The 21,362-nt window shown below is 38.3% G+C and overlaps 1 protein-coding gene across 6 annotated transcripts in view; it reads left to right on the top strand.

The window, feature by feature from the left end:
• The window catches only part of dacha (dachshund a), a 376,970-nt gene that overhangs the window by 284,092 nt on the left and 71,516 nt on the right, over window positions 1-21,362 (top strand). For 5 of the 6 annotated variants that reach the window (XM_060832648.1, XM_060832647.1, XM_060832645.1 and 2 more), the window contains exons 5-6: window positions 6,954-7,164; window positions 12,757-12,837. In XM_060832648.1, coding sequence (XP_060688631.1) covers window positions 6,954-7,164; window positions 12,757-12,837 — 292 coding nt within the window. The remainder of the gene's footprint in view (window positions 1-6,953; window positions 7,165-12,756; window positions 12,838-21,362) is intronic. The other variant, XM_060832649.1, reaches the window with a different exon arrangement.

The following is a 21,362-nucleotide window of genomic DNA, read 5'->3' as shown; positions in this document are numbered from 1 at the left end:
AAACATTTTAAGATCTGGTGTCTTTTTAAAAATAAAGTCTTGGAGTGTTTAAAGAAAAAACTCTTGCTAGTTCACTTTGTAAATTGATATAAACTGGAAGCTTTTCTGGATTAGAGCTACATGACTGATTTCCCAATTAACATTCTAACTGTAAGGTACCTGCTATTTCAGTTTGATTGACAACTCCAACTGCTTAGAAGTGGAATTTCACATTTTATTGCTTCTTGTTATAAAGTGTTTTACACTTTGAATGAAATTAAGAAGTGGAAGTAAGTTAAATGTAGTCATTTTTTAATACACACTGAACAGTGCAATAGATACTTAAATGAAATAAATCTCTAATTTTACTATGGATCCCAAAGTTTGCTCATGGCTCAGATTGTGTGAATTAATATCATAGAGGTAAGGGCAGAGAGTAGGGGTTGGGGTGCATACATAAGCACTAGTTTAGGAGAGGTTTGTGAGGCATTATAATGTGCCATGGAGTTCAGTAAGGGGCATAGGTGAAAGGGAGGGTATGCTGAGTTAATGAGGGGCATAGAGCTTATGCAATGTTATGTATGGGGCATGGGGAGTGAAGTGTATTAACATTTTAAAATGTTATGTACAGCACCGGGACATGGAGGTAGGCCTTCCACTGGAATTGTCTGGTTCGGGTCTGAAAGACTGTTCCATCCCAAAATAAAAATCTCAACTTCTGGGTCACTTCCTGCTGGTTTGGGTTTGCAGAGTCAAGAAATGCAACTCCACCCTCCGAGCACAGGAGTGAAAATTTAACCTATAGTTTCTCCATGTAAAGCAATGGGTTAATGCCTCCATTAAATTAAGAGTAGTTGATAGCAATCACAAAGTAACATTTACAGAGTAATTGACAGGCTGTAGCATTTGACAGTTTTCAATTTTAAAAAAAATGGGAAATAGTTCCTTTTCTAAAAAAAAAGTACAGATACAATATGGAGATCAAATCACAGCATTCAAAACATTTTACAGTTCAGAAAATATTTCCTGTCAAGACAGGAAGTAATGGCTCAAGCCTTTAGAGTATAGCATCATTGCTAGAAGCAAAAATCATAATGTCATCACCTTAACCTTTATAAACCTGTCACAACTTGTATTAGTTGTTTTCATAGTTGGACGCAAAAATAAAATCACTGCTTTCTGCAATGGAATGTGACCTTTTTATTGACAATCATAATTAGTGGTGAGCTGCCCTTTACCCATGACAGTGCTAATACTAGAATCGCAACCTTTACATTGTGAGGATTCCTACTGGGAGAAATGAATACCATTTTCTTTAGTCAGGCAATCATTTCCTTCTGATGAGATGTTAAATTAAAGCTCAGTCTTGCTGTTTTGTTGGACAATAAAGCTATATTCCATTTCGTATAGGCAGCTTTCCAATGTTCTCAGCCAATCATTTTTCTTTCATATCATAAAATTAAATTCATCAGTCTATTAGCTATCTCACTGTTTTATTTTTGTAGGACAATAACAGCATTTATTTTAGAATCTGAGAATCCCTACAATGTGGAAGCGGGCCATTTGGCCCATCAGGTCCACGTGGTCCCTCTGAAGAGTGTCCCACCCACACACACCCCTTGCCCTGTGCCTGCAAGTCCGCGTTTCCTGTGGATAATTCACTTAGTTTGCACACCCCTGGACACTCTGGGCAATTTAGCATGGCCAATCCGCCAAACCTGCACATCTTTGCGTGGGTTTCCTCCCGCAGTGCACAGGGAGAATGTGCAAACTCCACACAGGGCAGTTGCCCGAAACTGGAACTGTTGACACTGAGGCAGCAGTGCTTACCACTCAGCCACCATACAGCCCATTTAAAGGCTGCTAAAGCCCAAAAATAATTGACCGTGTGAAGTGCATTCTGATAATTGTGATTCACCACGTAATAATAAATATTCCATCAGCAATGCTTACACAATATAAATCAAAACAGTATTCTTTTTTTCAGCTGTCCTAACCAGAGAAAATGATTTGGTATAAACACATTCAACATTGTTTCCTTTCAGTATGGTAAGATAGTTTCAATTGCTCACACATGTATGATTACTTTCATCATTAAACTCTCATTGCTGGATTTAATGTCATACCATTAGTCACTTGATTTATTTAGCAAATGATATAGTTACTTATCAGATTTAAAACAGACTTTCACAGGATAGTAGTTACCTAATGAGGCGCTGCTTGTAGGGCTTGAGTAACAGAATGCATGTCGACTCATTAGCTCACTGACTGATAATAGGTTTGTTTAGTTCTATCTTAAATGTAATTCCTAAATTACTCATGCCTTACAATAAATAACATTGCATTAAAATAGTTACCTAGTCTCAAATTTAAATGTTTCTCAGGGGCCTTAATTAACTTCCAGTCATTCTCAGGATGTAGATTTGGCTGACTAGATCATCGCTCATCCATGATTACCCTTGAGGTGACAGTTAGCTGCTCTGTTGCAGTCCATGTGATGTAGAGACACCCACAGTGCTGCAGAGAATGGAGTTACAGGACTATTTGGTCCTACAGTGGTGTTGATTTTCTTGAAAGTAGTTGGAGCTGCACTCCTTCAGGCAGATCTGGAGTATTCCATCACTCTCCAGGCTTGTACTTTGTAGATAGAGGACAGGCTTGGAGAAGTCAGTGGGGGGAGTATCTCTCACTGCAGAACTCCAAACCTCTGACCTGCTGTTGTAGCCACAGTATTTAGATGACTAGTCTGATTTAGTTGTAGTAAAAAGTGAGGTCTGCAGATGCTGGAGATCAGAGCTGAAAATGTGTTGCTGGTTAAACACAGCAGGTCAGGCAGCATCCAAGGAACAGGAAATTCGACGTTTCGGGCAAAAGCCCTTCATCTAATCTGATTTAGTTTTCTGGTAAACTCCAGGAATTTGATGGGCGTTCAGAGATGGTAATGCCATTGAATGTCAAGGTGGGTTGCTTAGATTCTCTTTTGTTGAAGATGGTCATTGTCTGGCATTTGTGGATACAAATGTTCATTGCCAATCTTTGCTATTGTCTAGGTCATGGTTTGGACATTGACTTCTTTTTTTTCAGTATGAGAAGTTGTGAATTCTGCTGAACATGATGAAATCATGGCCCTTGTGATGGTAGAAAGATTCTTTCATGATGTAGAGTCCCACTTCAGTACTGCTAGGAATAGATGTTTAAAAGTTTATTCCTGTAATTCCTCAATTTTCTCAATCTTTTGTACTCTGAAGGCACCTGGTTAGGGTGTTATCCTGTCCAAACAGGCTTTACTCATGACTGACCCTCACTGTATATAAACTGAAATGACGATAACTATACACAGCAGAGTTTCATTCTCTCCTGACATGAAGGGGATTACTGTAATCAGGAGCGGATCCCTGGGCACCATTTCCCCTTCTAACCAAGAGCTGCTGAAGTCCATTGCAGCTCCCTAACATTGGCATCTCAGCACTAGACCAAGGTGAAAACTAGTCCTGGATTCTCAGAAGTAATTATTCCTGACTTAACCAACAAGCCATTGGAGTTGTTGTAGGTATAGATTGGTGTCATCCTGGCGCAATTGACAGCACTTTCACCATTTAATGATTTTGGATTTGAACTGGGTGCCAAAATTTGAGGTGTAAAATTTAGGCTGAATCTCCAGAATCTGGAGCTGGACAGTTTGAGGCTATGCCTCCTGTGTTGACCCAGCTAGGTTTTTGAAATCATAACCATGACAAATCAATCTCCCTGGTCAATCATTTCACTGTTGTTCGGTGGTTCTACATGAATGAAAACACTTACCTTTAAGTCACTGCATTTTAAGGCATTTGTAAGAGACACAAGAAGTCACTAAATAAATTCAAATCTTTTGTTTTAAGTCCAGGATAGATTTGGATCTAGATTCAGAAATAGCTGCAATCCACTTTGGAGACACAACTATTTCACTTAGTGTTTTTAGAAAGTGAAGTAGGTGGACAAAAAAGAATGCCACTTTGAAATAGTAAGCAGTCACCATGGTGCATGAGCAAGTAAGGTCTTATGCTGGAGTGAAGAAGATACAGTTAAAAGAGAGGTCAAAGCTGTAATTACCGCTGTTAAATAATAAAATCTATGCTTTCTTATTTGGGTTATGCTTAGAAATTTAGTGCGCTCCCCCTTCCAAAATATGTACATATGTGGGACTCTCCGGGATTAGCACCTGCTCACTGGCCAGTTTAATAAAATACTACTATTCATGAATGTAATTTATTTTAAACCCTTTCAGAGTATTTGTGCCAAATAGCCAGTCAGCTCAGTCTGCTAAACACAGCGTTATTACCTGTGAGGGTCAATAAGGTCATAATGGAAATGCATGACCTCACCCCCTTTGTTGACTATGCAAAGCCTGCAAAAACTTCTTCACTGAACACTATGTGACAAATGAAGCGTACAATGAACATATATGGGATATGTTTGTTATTATACAGTTGGGATTTGTTTTCAGTGCTGCAAGACCAAAATTAATTTCTACATTTCCTGAGTGTGCTGCTGTGAGCAGATGTTAACCCTTAGATCTCAGATAGCTCTGGGGAAATTCCAGTTTCCTTGGACTAAACACTTTAAAAATATATTCAGTTCTCATTGAAACAAACTCTGACACGTCAAACGAAGCACTATTTAAGAAACTAAAACATAGCAAAATTAATGAAAATGCATTTTTAACACTCATGCAGCATCATCCTCTCTGAAAATTATTTTTATTCTTTTAAATACAAAATTTAAAGACTAGTCTCATCAGGGAAGACCAACAAACCCACCACGCTCCCAAACATATCATTAAAGCTTGTTATTTAGCAGACAGCCTTTTCCTACCTTTTGCATCCTGCCTTAACCTTCCTCATCTCTCTTAGGAACAGTATTTCTTTCTTCCAGTCTCTAACTATATTGTACTAAACAGGCTGTCCTCCTCCCTATCAAAGCAAATTGGTCACAGTTTTCTACTCTTTCTCAGGGCGCTAGAACATCTGCATTCCTTCCCCTACTTCTGTTTCTGATCTGTGGTCTTCATATTTATTAAATGTAGGATTGAAGCCAACTGATCTCTGCTTTCAAATTTACCTCCTATTTCAATTTTTAAGAATTATGTTGTGTTATATCCCATTGTGATAGCGATGGATTATTGGTGGAGGTAGAATAAACTGGAAAGCCAGTCCTTGCTTCCTGATTTTGTTTAGTTGATTCTGTCTGTTAGCTTCCACTGATTTGTCAGAAGTACAAGATGACCAGTTAGAAACATTTCTGAGTGAATCTGTCAATTCAGAGTCATACCTCATAGCAACTGCTGAAGGAAAGTTATCTGGTTTTCTTCAATTTTAAACTGAGTTTTTAATTGCAGAAAACAGCCATCTACTGCTAGGGAGAACAAATGCACGTCCTTCTGTCTCTTTCTCTCTCTGTGTCTGTGTCTCTGTAACTTGTGTCCAGTTCAAACCTGCTCAGTTATAGCTGAGAACCAATAAGCTTCACCTGTAAACAAACACCTTGGCTCTAAGTACACATTGCATGAATCTATAGCCATAAAAAGACAAGAGTTCACAATAGTTATTGAATTCCTTGTTGTGAAATTATGCAGGCATTCTGATAAAGCCTTGTTTTTGTATACAGTTCTTTCCAACTTTTACACTTGTTTTATTCTGACTAACATAACCACTCTATATTTCATTTCATACTTAAAGTGGCCCTTTTGTGACTTTCCTTAATAATGTTATCCATTTTGGAGGTGAAACACACTTGAATATCATTGGTTGCTTATTGGCTAGGAACTGGACTGAAAGATCCAGCTACTGAAAACCTATGATATTGTCATAAATTATTGAATTATCTGATCTGCAGTAGATGATGCCTTATTATGAACCTTAGCTGCAGTGATTTAAGGCTTTTTTTTAGTTGCATCCATAATGAAGCTTACTTATCAGATCATTTTTGAAAACCCTGTTCTCGAAAGTACCTTTGTACTTCATAGACCTGTTTCTGCTGCAATACGAAACCATTGTTTTATAGTAATCTGCAATTTGTTCTTTTTTTGTAAAATGAGAATTCATTTTCTGTGAAACATTCATGTAATGACTTTCATATTACATAACTATGAAACCCATGCTACAGCAATGCTTTCTGAGATACCTCTGTCACATTCATTTTGTTCCAACTTTTTGCTGTTGCCTCTTTCTGTCCTTCAGCCATTTGAGCAGAAAGTTGGATACATAGGAACTTGACTGTGTATGTCTGTGTATTGAGTAGGCATTGCTAGTCTCTGGACAGAGTTTCTATGTTGAATTCAGCCCATCTTTTCTATCAAAAGCTGCATCTAGCAAGTTCTCTTGAGCTGTTTCAGACGCTGAATGTTTGACACCTCCAGACTGACATTCACTTAAGTCAACAGGAGCACACAAATCACTATTCGGCTAGTGTTACTTGATCACTTTCATATAACTAACAGAAACATTATGTTCGACTTAAAGCATGTGCATCGTATCGGCATCCAGTCTACACAGACGAGAATATATTGAAAATGGAAATCATTTACAATGTGAAGCAAACATGTTGCGTGAAGCATAGTGTCAGAAAGAATGTTATGTTCTATGCACTATAAAATTGGACCAGTAGGTTGTTTAGCCAATTTTACTTGAAGTAAATTATTATTCAATACAGATCTTTCATAATCATTTAGGCAAACTGGTGCAGAGAGATTCATTTTCTCTTTGGAATGGAAATATAATCGATACATAACTTTGAATATAAATGCACAGAAACCACCCAGGTGATGAGTTAAATAAGAACATAATATTTTGTGAATTTTGGATTTGAATGGAAGTGTGTTGAAAATGCTATATGTGTAACTTCAGTGTTTTCCACAGTCTCATCAGTAATAACAATATATTTAAGTATGTACAAACCTGAATGAATAATGAAAATTAACCTTGTATTTCGGAATGTAGGGAATGCCACTACAAGCCAGTAAAGGTTACACTCATCTACTTGGACAACCTCTTGAATTTTTGTTCTGCCACCAGGAGCGGGTTCATAATAGCCCATCCCCAGCACCATCCCTTGAAGACAGTCATCGACCTGGAAGTCACCCCTCTTCACATCAGAGCAGCAGTGTGTCTAGCTCACCATCCCAACATGACATTGCCTCTGACAGAATATGTAAGCAAGTTCTTGTTGTTGAGCTGTCTGAACTATTGCGCAGCCCAAAAATTCCAGCTCTTGTTTATGTGAGTTAATTATTTCTGAAATTTATAGACTGTTTAACCCATTAGTGATTTAATGCATATTTCAAGGCTTTAATTATCACCTTATTTTAAGATAGAATAATGATGTCAACAATTCAATAGTTACTTTTGTTGGGGGTTTACATGCTGGCATGAATCAGAATCTTAAAAGAAGTTGCTATTTCAGTTTAGCCCCAAGACCAATTATCTTGAAGTTACCATAAATCATATCATAATCCAGTTAAATACTAGGAAATGGCAAGTCATTAGAAAATTGGTAAATAAATGTAGCCATGCTTGTACGAATATATAGAAGAATTCCAAATACATATCAATGCATGCAGGTAGATTTTCCAAGATAATTGCCAGTGTGTCCCACAACACATGTGTAATTGGGGTTATTTGTAAAAAAAAAAGTCTCTCCCAAAGGGAATTGGAAATAAATTTGTAAAAGCATTTGACAAACACTGCAGTCTAAGAGGTTTTACAATTTTTTTCACCAGCGGAGAGAGGTACTGTAAATACGTTGAGAAATTTCTGCATGTAATAAGCAAGATTAAATTCTTATTGTGTATAGGCTTTTCACTAATATATTTGCAATATTCCTCCTTTAACAAAGCATGCATGTAAATGTTGTTACTAGTATTTTTTCGCAAAGAGCTTCAAGCTTTAATATAAAGTCCTTTCAGATGCTGTCACTTTTTATATGAATAGTGACATTCTGTACTCAAAACTAGGTTTAAAAAATGCAACTGCTGTAACTATTGAACATTTAAACTTTGATATATCATATTATTTGGAAATTAATGTCAAAACCCATTGAATATTTATATTAGATATGTACAGAGTTTGTCTGCATAAATATTTGTTTTAAAGTTTTCCCACATCAAAATTTCTATGCCCATAGCCGTAATTGGTTCTTTTCTGTAACCTCGTCATTGTGAAAAGTATTCTGTCCCTTGGGTTTTCAGAAAGTTCTCAAAACACTTCTAGATTTTTTTTTCATAAATTTATGTTTTTTTCTTTGTTAATGACTACCATTTCTAGAGGTCAGAATAAATGTGAATAGGCATATGCTGCAATAACATCATTAAATGTATAAATTCAAATGACCTGATGCTTTTATTAAAGTTCTTATTGAGGATTTCAGCTTCTCTAAAATATTGGGATATGAACAATATTTTTGACAGTGCCAAATTCTCAAGTGTGTTTTGATAGCTTTTCAAACTTTCAGTTGTTGGTTTTCTTGTTAACCTTTTTTTTTAAAAAAAGGACCAATTTCAGAGATTAAGCTTATATTTAGGACATGGTGAGGTTTGAATAGGGTGTTGATGCACAAATTACAATCATCTTCTTTTGTTTTTTTTTTGTTTTATGACACACTTCTGAAACTGTGTGAAACAGGATGAAGTTCAAAATTACTTAGAACAAGAGCAGAATAGCTGGCCAGAAAGGGATAGATACCAATCCAAGGTCAGAGAAATAGGGAGAAAAGATTTTTCTTCTTAAACTTAATGTTAGTACAGAATGAAATCAAATCAAATTCTCATGTGTACTACTGAAGGCTGGATAGGACATTACATCCAAGATACAGATTTTAATTTCTCCTACAGAGAAATAAATTGCAGTCAACGGCAAGAAAGATAAATGGAAAGAAAGACAGTTTCTGATTTACTTGATTGATTTGGAAAATACAATCTGATTTATGAAAGGAAGTTGTCTCAGAGAACCTAGAAAGACAGGAAACAAATTCAAGTGTTTGAGGCTTCTCACCTCCACTACCTGAGTTGGAAGGGGTTAGTGGGAAAGATTAGGAGCTCAAAAGGTGAGATAAGTGGAGTTGAATCTTGAGGGAGAAGGATGCTGACATTTAACAGACATTTCAAAGAGGAAGAGGTAATAATAAGGATGAGTCGGGGTTTAGCAAGCAGTGCAGGGGGTAATAAATACATGTTTTATGTTGGGAGAGGTGGGGGAATTGAAGAATTCATCATATTTCATAATCCTATACAAAGGTCGCTTGTAGCAATTGGTGGATAATTGTTCATCTTTGTGCAGCAGTCCCATTTTATGTCTGAATCAAAGTTACAAGCTGCAAAACCCACTCCACAGACTTGAATGCTTAATCTAGATTGCCATTTCTTATACAGTTCTGAGAAGGAAAGTGTAATGGTTGCACATCCTATCTTTAATATTTTATACAGAAGTAGTCATAAAAGAAATGACACCATTTATTCCAGCAATTTTCAATGGAGAGACCAGGATGCAGGGAAAACTTGTTCCAATATGTCCTGCTATATTCTGTGAACACCCAATCTTGCTGTTGCAACACTGCGAAAAAAAACCTTGCAATTTGCAGGAACAGACATCTGCAGGGTGTGATTGTTCTGAAAATCCACATCTAGCTCACAAACTAAGAATTCAGTATATTGATTCTGTTCCTTAAAAGCCCTGTCCTTGTGATGGTATTCTAAAATTTTTCTTCTTTGTGCTTCCATGCAATGTGGGCATCATTGGCAAAGCCAGCATTTGTTACTCAGCCCTAATTGAGTAGCTTACTACACTATTTCAGATGGCAAGAGCCACATGTAGGAAGGATTTCCTTCCATATTGGGCTATTAGTGAACCATCTAAGTTTTTATAGTGATAAGTATTAGCTGTCACAGGCACCATTAGTTAGACTTGCTTTCAATTACAGATAAATTAATTGAATTTAAATTCTAGCAGTCTAGATAGCCAGTCCAGTGCCATTACCACTTTATCTCAATCTCCCCTTTTTAAAAAAAATAAGTGCCTAATTAGAAAGGGGGCAGGCTTGGCTCTCAGTCCGAGTGACATCAAATGTCTACAGAAGATAGGAGCTGCCTGCCTCTTGTCAGCAACAAAGGCAAGTAGCTAGCACACATCAGCCTCTGGCAACTCTCGGAGGTAGCTCAGTAGAAAAGAAGGGATTGGATGTCGGGACAGTGACCATTCCAACAAAAAAGAAATGGTACTGAGTTGTACCAGTGATCATTGGTTCCTCAAATCTCAGTTTTCCATGCATTCTGTTGAACATTCTAATGTACCAGTGATAAACTCAGCAGCTGGGCACAAACATGCAGGGGTTTGCTGAAATCCAAACTGCATTCAAGACTGAAGATGCTCTGTAAAAAGTTTCTTAACAAGAGTCTAGTGGGCTGATGATTGATAGTGAACTAGATTGTTTCCAATGCATGCCTGCCAACCCTACCTTTCCTACCCACATCGATCCTTGAAGAAAACTCTAATCCCAATTTGGGATTCTGAGATGACCTGTGAGATGGTGATTTTGAAGTTGCACCTACTTTGGGTTCTAACCTTGCAAGCATTTGAAAATCTACCTCCTCGAATCTTTTTTGCTAATTGTGAAAGGTCTGGGAAGTTGCATGATCAGAAGGTTCAAGATAGGTGCAGTCCTGCAATAGAAACATTGTACAGGCATTTGTAATGTGGTTGTAGATCAGTGTACTTTAAAAGACATGATCGTGATATCACCACTGCATGTTTACATGTGACCTGAAAGTATAAAAAGGTGTCATACTGCATCTTACTCCACAATCACTTGAAACATGGCACACTACAAGAGCAGAGTCAAAGTGCAGCAGGTCAGGCCACATCTAAGGAGCAGGAAAGTTGACGCTTCAGGCATAAGACTTTATTCAGGGATGTTTGGGGGATGGAGTGAGGAGGAGAAAGGGGACCGAGAGATAAATAAGAAGGTTGGGATGGGTGGGGAAAGTATCTGGGAAGGCAATAGGTAGATGCAGGTAGATGGTAATTGTAATAGGTCAGAAGGAAGGGTGGAGCAGATAGGTGGGAAGGACGATGGACAGGTTGGACATTCAAGAGGGCTTTGCAGTTCTATGTAACATAATAGCTGAATATCAGTCCAGACACTTAGTGCCTGCAAAATGTAATAGTTAGCGTTAATACAAATCTATTGAATTCTTCCTATTATAAAGAAACTAGGCATTGATATTGTAAGAGCGATAACATAAGCATTACCTCATCAAGTAAATTACCCTGCTGGAGGCAACAAAGCCACAATTTCAAAATCTGAAATGCGACACTATAAGCAAGTTACTAAAATCTTAAATTCATGATTTAATATCTGTTCTGCTGAAAGTCTTAAGCCCAGTAAATACATGATTAATGCATTGGGTTGAATTTAGCATGCCCCTGCTAGGTGTATTTTCCGTGGGAGAGCATTTAAATCCGGTCGAGTGGCCAGCCTACAGTCTTTCATTTCTGCTTCTGAGTGGAGCTCCAGAAATACAGGTGGTGTGCTGGTGCTGATATCAGCAGTCCACCCACCATTTTTAAATAATTAAGAGGCCAATTAAGTTTGTTAGAAAGCTTATCGATCTGAAAAATAAATCGCCTTGACCAAAATATGGTTGAGGTGTGCAGTCAGGCAGAATTGAATAGGCTGTATTTTAATCACGTGTGGTAAAAAGGCACTAAGTAAAGGGGGCATATCATTCATCATGTTGCCCTGTGTCCATTGGCGATACCCATGTTGGCTCTCCTACAAAATGGATAACCCCAATCCATCTTCCTCTAGTCTAGGATCCCATCCTGTCCTAAACATATCTTTGTGGGACAGCCATGCTCCGCTTTAGGAGGGTTCGTGCTGTCCGCAGGGTCCTCTGTTGAGCTTAAGTGTGCTGCAAGTTGATTGTGTTAGTTGTCAGCTCCTAAACTAGGGACCCCTTCCCACTGACAGGCAGAAGTAATTCACCTAATGCACAGTGGGTTGTGGCTAGATGGTGAGGTTACTTGGAATGAGTTGACCTCTGGCTGACTTTCCTTCTGCACCCCTGTAAAATTCAACCCATTGTTTTAGTGATTCGTCATTCAGCGTTTAGTTATCAACTTTTTCCAAGTTTGTTTCGCATGCTGCCGGTTTCTTCTTTTGTGATTTGTGAATGTAAATTGGAAGCCAGTCAGAAATTGTAATTTGCAATAGTGGAATTCACAAGATGCAACTTCTCAAGTGTGACAACAGACGCTGTACACTAAATGAATCATTTAGAGGAAGATCAATACCACACACAATCACATACAGTAAAAGGGTAAGTGTCATCTTCAATACTTAGACAGTGAATTACAGGACAGATTGCCTGTCCATCATAAAACTATTCATCACTGAAAATGAAAACTAACCAGTCTCTAATGGGCAGGGAAACTATTCTGTTGGTTGGTTAAAAGCTGTTTGATCATTAGTTTATATTTAAAAGCATTATCACATACGATAGAGCTAATATGTCAACAGAGCGGGGAGATGTGGCATTGCTTACAAGTATGTGCTCAGATATTTGTTTTTTTAAAAAAATACTCAAATATCTTCCTGATGAGGAACTGAGGTAGGAGACCCAGGTTAATAAGAAGCTAAATATCTGGGATTTGTGAGAATACAATGTAATGTGAATGGATTAAAAAAAATACAAATTTCTGGTGTTGGTTCAGTTGAATAAACTAGATTATTACTTTTTTTTGCCAACAGCTGGTCAGCCTGGGACTAGAGAAGGAGAGCTCACTGACCATGATAATGGACCCAATATAAAGAGAAGTCAAAAGGAGAAAGGTAGGACAGCTTTCTAATCTAATATTAGTTTAAGAGAAGTGAGAGACAACAGTTATATAACCATGTTGTTAAAGCTCCCTGAATACTCTTTGATCTCAATTTCTGTGGAAGAGATTAGAAAGATCATATTCAGATAAGTCAGCAAAAGCTTTATCACTTTTTAATGTAATTGCAGAAAATCTTTCTTCTCCCACTCTTTTCACCATCTCAATTCTCTCATCTTTGTCTTACACTTCTGCTTGAAAAATGTACATGGCTTATTTTAAGAATTAAAGTCACCACTAAAATAAAGCAGATGGGAATATATAAATGGGTGACCTAAAAATAGCAGGTAGAAGGAATTCACTGGTGAGCTAGTTTCATGGATATTCGCAAAATGTCAACCTGTACATTTATAAGAACTGCTGCTATTGCAGATGCGATTTTAAGCAAAAAAGGTACGGGTCATTTAATAATTTACTCTGACATGTAAAGGTTACTATAATTAGGCAAATATTACCATGTAAAAATGCCCAAATAAAGGACCACATATTTTATACATTAGGATTGATGTATTGTTGCCTAACATTTCCAGCTGCAGTCATTTCCTTCCAGTTAAGCGCAAGTAGGATTTTCCAATAAAGCTTTTGCTTTTATTAAGCATTGATCTCAACAGGAATTCTCATTGCTGATGTAAACATTGATCCAAAATGTTCTACAGAACAATAAGCTATTCTTGTTCAACAAGATTAATATAAATCCCAATGTGTATATTTAAAATCCTGCAGAGTTGACCCCAGGGAAAGAGAATTGAAGTAGGGGAGGTATGAGCACTAAGATATTTGGGGTGCTTTGTTTCTGAAGTCTTTTAGCTGTGAAACTCACTTTAGGTGGGATTATTTAAATATAAAATAATGGAGGCATTGTGTATGTGGGACAAAATTTGTTTTTATGAGCTGTAATTTATGATTCATGTTTAAAAGCGATTCAAAATCGACTGAAGAAAATCATGTAAGAGGGAAAAATCTGAAGCAATCTGACTGATGCTACGTAATGTTCGGCTACGATTCCTTCTTCAGTGTACTGCTCATCTTTGGAAATTATTAAACATGGGCACACTGGAACGAAAACAGAATGTACATCATTACTTGGATCAGATTGTAACGTTTAATAAAAGCTTAATATGGCTACTCAGTGTTGGAGAATGTAAATGCAATGTTGTATTACAAAGAGGATCCCGAACCACAATACCCATGGCAACTCACATAACAGGTCATCAGAAGTTATACCAAGCAGAAGAGAAGTACTTTTTACAGAAAGCAAGTCAGGGTCTTCTGCACCATGTTCAAGAATATTAACAGAAGCCTATGGTTTAGTTACCTGCCCTATTATTCTTGAAGAGTGGTGTACAATATTGAGAAAGGACATGAGGTGGGAAGAGCATAAAAATGAATGGATTAGAGAAAAAAAAGATATTGAAAACTTCTTAGTGGCTAAAATTCCCAACATATTATTTGTGCAGTTATTTTCAAACAATAATAACTGCAGGATGCAAATTTATATGTTCACTTATAAAGCCATCTTATTGTCTTGCACTTAGTTTGAAGTCTCAGAGTTTCCCTGTTGTAAGCTTCCAATTTGTCATTGCCAAGTAAAATTAGATCTTTGGAGAGAAAAGAAAGGTAGGCTCAAAACTCTCGATATGGCCAGGTTTCTTCAGGACGGGACATGCCTTGAACTTTGAAACATTTTATCTTTTTTTCTTAATCTGATACAAAGTACATTTAAAGCAACAAAAAGATGTGACCCTGTCACAGATGTAAAGAAAGCAGAGAGGGCCCTGGCAATACTAAGGAAATACTACACTGAATAATAGCCAGTGTATGCAAAATGGGGATAAAACATATGGAATTGATCAACACATTCTCCTTTTGAGTTACACACAAACACATCAGAAGCAATTTGGTACTGGCTATTTGAAATTCTCTACAGCAATTTGTAATATGTTGTTTGAGATAAGAATATGAATTGTTTTAGAGTGCACCTGTAATTAGTACTGGTGAACTAAATACAGAACCCATGGCAAATCTGAGTGTGTTTCTTTCCTCCCCACTGTGATGCTGGTCTTTGATACCAGTGGGTCTGAGGGATGTCTTATGTGGGATTATAACAGTGCAAGAACTCAATCAAAAGTGGACTGTTTAAAATAGTTTCGAATGACATTGCTCCCAGTATTTACTTTGCTCCCAAAATATATTGCACAGTATGTTCAATGCTGGGGGATGTGGAGAGGATACTTCCTGGCTTTGTTCATTAATTGTCATAACTCTTTTCTCAGACTTGTTGTCAGAGAACCAGCCTGATTGTAGTTGGGTAGGAATGCCCAAGTGGGGGTGGGTGGGTAGGCAGGAATGGGATAAGAGGATGGTCGGTGAGGTGTGTAAGAATACATTTTTATACTAAGGGGAAATGACAGGGGGATGGTGGTGAGAGCATGTGGGTGGTTTATAAGCTAACTTGTTGGGCTGGTGGAAACACTCCTGCTCATTCTAGTCCATTAGCAGTGCTTGAAAGGCACTCATCTCTGGGTTATGGCACATCTACCCCTCCCTTACTTCTAGAGTTTCCCAGAGGAAACTTAGCTGATGAGAGTTTTAAGTAGGAAAGGTATTAAAATAAATGCTCAACTTTTAGAAGCTTCCAATGGCAGTCCGTCCTTGTGGATGGATTATAATTTCCCCCAGTTATTTAAGCCATTTATATTAAAAGTCAAATGCCCAGAGTTTAATCTTTGATTTGTAGGTGGGAAATAGGAAAGTGTACACAATGAGACCAGAACCCTCCCTTCCCCCCTCCCCCCACCACCCATGGGATAAAGTGATTAAAGTTAAAAGATTTTTTTCATGGCTAAACCCTTAATTGATATAAGAGACAAGTTTCCTGTCCACTTAGAGCCAATGAGATCAGGAATGGAAGCAGTTCAGAGAAACTGTGGGACTCATTTAGTCATCTCAGAGAGCCATTATGGAGGCTGATGGTTGTCTTCAGAAAGAAATCAGCTGCTTGTGACAAAACCTTTCCACAGCACCAGAAGGAAGCAAGAAATCACAATAGAGCAGGAAGTCCAGCATCTAGGGCAGGACAGATCTCACTTCATTGATGTCAACCTGGATCTAATGCTGGAGACTGAGGTTGAAGAGGGAGGTCTTCCTCCTGCTGGGTAACAAGGAGATCCACCTTAATCATCTCGAGAGAAACTCTTGATTTCCGTGTCATCTCCCTCTTCTCATCTGAACTCTTACTCCAGCCAGTCTCCCTGGATGAGATCATAAATTGATTAGAAAGTATAGGAGCAGAAATTAGGTCATTCAGCCCATTGAGCTTGCTCTGGCATTCAGTCATGGCTGGTGAGTTTCTCAACTCCATTCTCCTGCTTTCTCCCTGTAACCCTTGCTCCTCTTGACAATCATTCTTCCAGGACTTCAGAGTTTATGGTCCACACCTCTCTGGAGGATTACATTATAGAAAGTGCAGCATGCCACCACTATAACTGAATGCTTTGTAGGAGAGTATTAGATAATACCACCCAAACTGACCAGGCATGGGAATGCCATCCTCAGAAGCATGATGACCTTCTCAATGGTGTTCCTAATGAGGTGATGGGATTGGCAGTACTGCATCTGTTCTTCCATCTCCGGCTTCCATAGAGTTGTTAGCAGCCTCATCTTCAAGGGGTATTCTTTGTCTCATAGGATTCATCTATCATTTTGGGATTGGAGTGAAGATCTCAGATCTGTTGGAAGTTAACAGAATCATAGCAGTTTCCTAGAAATTGAACGCACATCTAGAGAAAGCTATGATGTAGACCTTCTTTTGTTCCCATCGTTCTTGGGCCTCTCCCCACAGCTCCTTCTCTGGTACATTGAAGACATCGTCAATGCTGCTTCCTTCTCATCCAGAGTTGAAAGATTTGATCAATTTTGCTTCCAATTCCCACCCTGCTCCTGTCTTCACCTGGTCCATCTTAGATTCTTCCTTTTCTTAGTTTCCATTTCTGGGAATAGGCTGGGGAGTTGAAACATAGACTGGGTGACTGCCTTGCATGCTGACATTTCTGCCACAGGCCTGCTGCAGTGTTCCAGTGAGACTCAGCAATGAAGTTGATGAGCAGCATCTCAGTTTATGCCTGGGGGCCCTGCAGCCTCTAGAACTCAACATCAAGTTCAATAACTTCAGAGCCAGATTCCATCCTTTCACATTTTTTACCCCATCCTCAAACTTGACCTCATCATGACACGAGTTGCTTTTCTCACAGCCAACCCAATCTCATCCACTCTCTGCTCCTATTAAGAATAATTCCTTGATTCTCCCTCTCTCTCCACTCATCTCTTTCCCTTGCTGAGTTTCACCAGCATTTTCTGTTTTTGTTTGACAAAAGTTATTGTGTTCAGAGATAATATCACCAGCTGCCCAAGCTATCATGCTTACCGTAACATGAATATAATGTCCTGCCCTGGCAACGAGGGCATCAGCAACCTGTAAGATGCCACCAAAGTCTGTAGCTGATCTTTGAAATTGACTAAAAGAAGTCAAGACTTTCAAGGCCACATTGATTGTCACGCCCTGTCGGTATTTGACAAAGTCAATGGTGCACGGTGTGACATCTTTAGCAACAAGGGAACAGATGTGTGCATCCTTCCTTTCTCCTGCTCTTGAGAAGAAATGCTGTGCCTAGAAGGCCAGATGAGAGGTGGAGGAGGTAAATTGCCCAAATGCTAGCTCTTGTAGCCACACCATTGAAACTCAGAACACTGGCCTTGAGCCGAGCAGTATGCCAGCAAATCTGGAATTGAAACACCACTGGTCTATCAGACTCAATGATTTGAAACATGAATTATGAATACCATTAATACCAAGCAGAACACTGTATGGTCAAAAGGCCCTTGAGCAAAATAGTGCTGATCTTTCTATCAAGAGAAGTGCTCAGTGCTTAATAAGTGTAAAAACATGTGAAATTACTAAGCAACCGCTTGTGTTTGCTGTCAAAGTTACAATCTAATAAAGGCCAGCAGTCTTGCAACTCTTATCCAGTTTTCCCTAACCACACTAATATAAGTTCTATAAGGCCCAAGTGACTGTGTATGTCAAGATGGGTTAATATGATTTCCAACTTTTGCTTTATTTGATCATGGGATGTAAGCATTGCTGGTATTTAAGGTGCATCCCTAATTGTTCTGGAGAACAAAAGAAAGGTGGTGGAAAGCCACCTTCTTGAAATGCTGTGTGTGTGTGTGTTTGTGTGCGTGTGTCTACAGTACTGTTAGGGAAGAAACATTTGAAATGGAGATGGAAATTTGACCAATTACTTGTCAAGTAGGCTTGTATTTAGACAGGTCACTAGTTGGGATCAATTAAAGTGCATCCAATTCAACTTTATGTAACCTCTTACAAGGAATAAGAAACTTCAAATTCCTTGTTGATATGGGGCACTAAACATTGACAGATACTGTTTTGATATCACAGCTGATAAGTTGGATATTCAGGCAGCAGCAGAATTCTGACCAAGCTTTCAGATTAATCTCATTTACATTTCTCAAAATCAATTATGCAGCCAAAACTTCAATGATGACTTCCTACGAAATCATTTTCATTAATAGTGTGGTGCAAATGAATCGGCATTGAATGTTTTCTGAAAATTGAACCTTTTTATTCCACTGATGGTGCAAAGCGTGTCAGAAGGTTTGCTACAAACAAAAACATTATCATTTCTAATAAGCAGGGAAACTTGGAAATTAATTTCACATTTCAGATTTTTGACACAAGTGCTTCTAATCCTCATGTTTGATGTCTGCCAATTAAGCATATCGCTGAACTATCTTTACTACTTGCTTTCATCTTATGGAAATAGTGACTTTCTTTTTCCTTCTCAGAGGTCTTGCCCTGGCTAGTAACCAAACACATCTTACAGCCAGTTTCTGCAGCTTTTAATGCTGAAAGCTGGTTCTAATGCACCAACACAGTAATGCCTCACTGGACGGTTGAAAAATGTTAATTTCAACCAGAACTAATGCTCAACAGTTACTGCTATTTGGAGCGGTTTATTGCAAAGATTAATGACAGCCCTGTGGCTAGTCTGAGCTCACATGTTTTGTTTTATATAAATAAAAAGGACAAATTCCATATTTTAATATCAACAAGCTGCTGAGTAATTTTATTTTAAATCCATACACACAGAATACATGGTTTTTAAAAAAAACTGTGCGAGTGAACCCAAACAACTCAATTAAAGTGATTAATTTTATGTTTTAAATGTAGGGGCACATACACCCTGGTTTGAAACCTGTTAAAATGCACATAACCTTTGCATTCCTGCTTCATATTTATTTACTTATTTTTAGAGAATAGCATTTAGTTTTAATTCCTGAAGTATTCAGGTCATCTCATACCATCAAGATCTGAAAATTGTGGCTTTAAAATATAAAGGTACAACTTTATCTGTCAAATATCCCAATATTAATAGTAAAGCATCAGTTTAGAGAGTCATAGAGATGTACAGCATGGAAACATGGAATTGTCCATGTTGACCAGATGTCCTAAATTAATTAAGTCCCATTTGCCAACATTTGGCCCAAATCCTTCTAAACCCATCCAGATGCCCTTTTAAATGTTGTAATTTTACCGGCCTTCACCGCTTCCTTTGGCAGCTTATTTCAAACATTGCACCACCCTGTGTGTGAAAAGGTTGCCCCTTAGGTTCCTTTTAAAATCTTTCCCCCCTCCCCTTAAATGTATGCTATCTAGTTTTGGACTTCCCTACCTTGGGGAAAATACCTTGGCTATTCACCCTATCCATGCCTCTCATGTTTTATAAACAGTTTTTAACACATCGTGGTAGGCGTCTGGAACATGCTGCCAGAGGTGGTGGTGCAGACAGATACAATAGGGCCTTTTAAGGGAGTTTTAGATAAGCATGTGAATATGCAAGGAATGGACCAAGGACAGGTAGAAGGGATTAGTTTAATTTGGAGTCATGTTGGGCACAACATCGTGGACTGAAGGGCCTGCTCCTGTGCTGTACTGTTCTATGTTCTAAACATCCTCAAGGTGACCCCTCAGCCTCTGATGCTCCAGGGAAAACAGCCCCTGCCTATTCAGCCTCTCCCTACAGCTAAAACCCTCCAACCCTGGCAACATCCTTGTAAATCTTTCTTGAACCTTTTCAAGTTTCACAACATCCTTCCTATAGCAGGAATTAAAGGGTTTTCTTGTTAATGCACTAAAACAGGTTGATGTTGAGATAAGAGTGGTGATCTGCCAAATAATAAGGAGTAAATTTGTCTAACTTGATTGCATATTTTTCTGTTTGGAGAAAAGTGCTCTGTGATCCTGAAAGTTCAGCAAGTAGCTGAACTGTACAGAATGATATGGTTCCAGGTTCAGTGCCTGACTATATTGAATTAGCTAATCTCCTGAATATTCCTTTAATCCAAGAATTGGAAGCTATGAGAGGACTGGACAGATGGGCAATGCCTTCTGCCCTCACAACGTCATAGAAGGAACAATAAGCATTTGAGTGTGATATTAGAAGATGCTTGATGCCTGACAAACTGTTGCAGCATTAGGAGCCAACTCCTGCAGCAGAAAGGAAAAAAGCCTGGACTGGATATCTGCCCACAAACTGTTTTGACTCTATATTTTATACTAGCACTCCATGGGGCTTTCCACAGGCTGAGATAGGATGGCACAATACCACATAACTTCTTGGAACACCAAGCTGCTTTCTATTAAATGCAACAGAGTTTCCCCCTTTATTCATAGATGCATGAGGAGAAAATTCCATCCTGTGTTTCTTCCAATATAACTAATTAATCTCCTGCAGACTGCAGCTGCTATGTTTTCATTACTCACAGAACCTTTTATAAATCTTGTCAAATGAGAAGTACTTATTGAGAAAAAATTTAAAATGTCATCAAGGAAATAATGTTGAACAGCTCATCTTCACCTGTTGTTGTATTCCAACAGCAGACAGATAATCATTATTGGTTAGAGATTTAAATTCAACAGTACCTCTTGCAGGAGATGATGATGTGAGATTTCTTTTCAACTAGTATGAATTTGGTCAACAAAATCGGCTAAACCATTACCCAGACTCACGTTCACAAAGCCGGAGCCAGTTTGTCCTGACAATGGTTGTGTTGACAACTGGGATCAATTCCAGCAACATTACTTGTTCTGGAATTTCCTGACACCTGGTGCATAACTGGAGCCAGAAATCCTAATGACTCATGGCCATCCTAAAAAAACCCAATAATTACATTGAAGTGACTAATTTCCACAATTTACCATCGTTCAAAAAAAAAGTCATGTTCCATTAACAAATCCAACGGATTTGTTTATTTACTCATTTAAAATGTTGGCTAATGGCCAAATGTTCATATCTGGCTAAATAGAAGTTTAAAGTGGATAAGGCAGAGAAGTGTCCATTGAATCAAACCGCATGAATAAACTAACTGATCATGCATGGTGCAGAAGCTGCCTAAGCAGGA

The sequence above is a fragment of the Hemiscyllium ocellatum genome, chromosome 11, assembly GCF_020745735.1.
Source record: "Hemiscyllium ocellatum isolate sHemOce1 chromosome 11, sHemOce1.pat.X.cur, whole genome shotgun sequence".
NCBI classification, from domain to species: domain Eukaryota; kingdom Metazoa; phylum Chordata; class Chondrichthyes; order Orectolobiformes; family Hemiscylliidae; genus Hemiscyllium; species Hemiscyllium ocellatum.
This window is presented reverse-complemented; position numbering and strand designations above follow the sequence as displayed.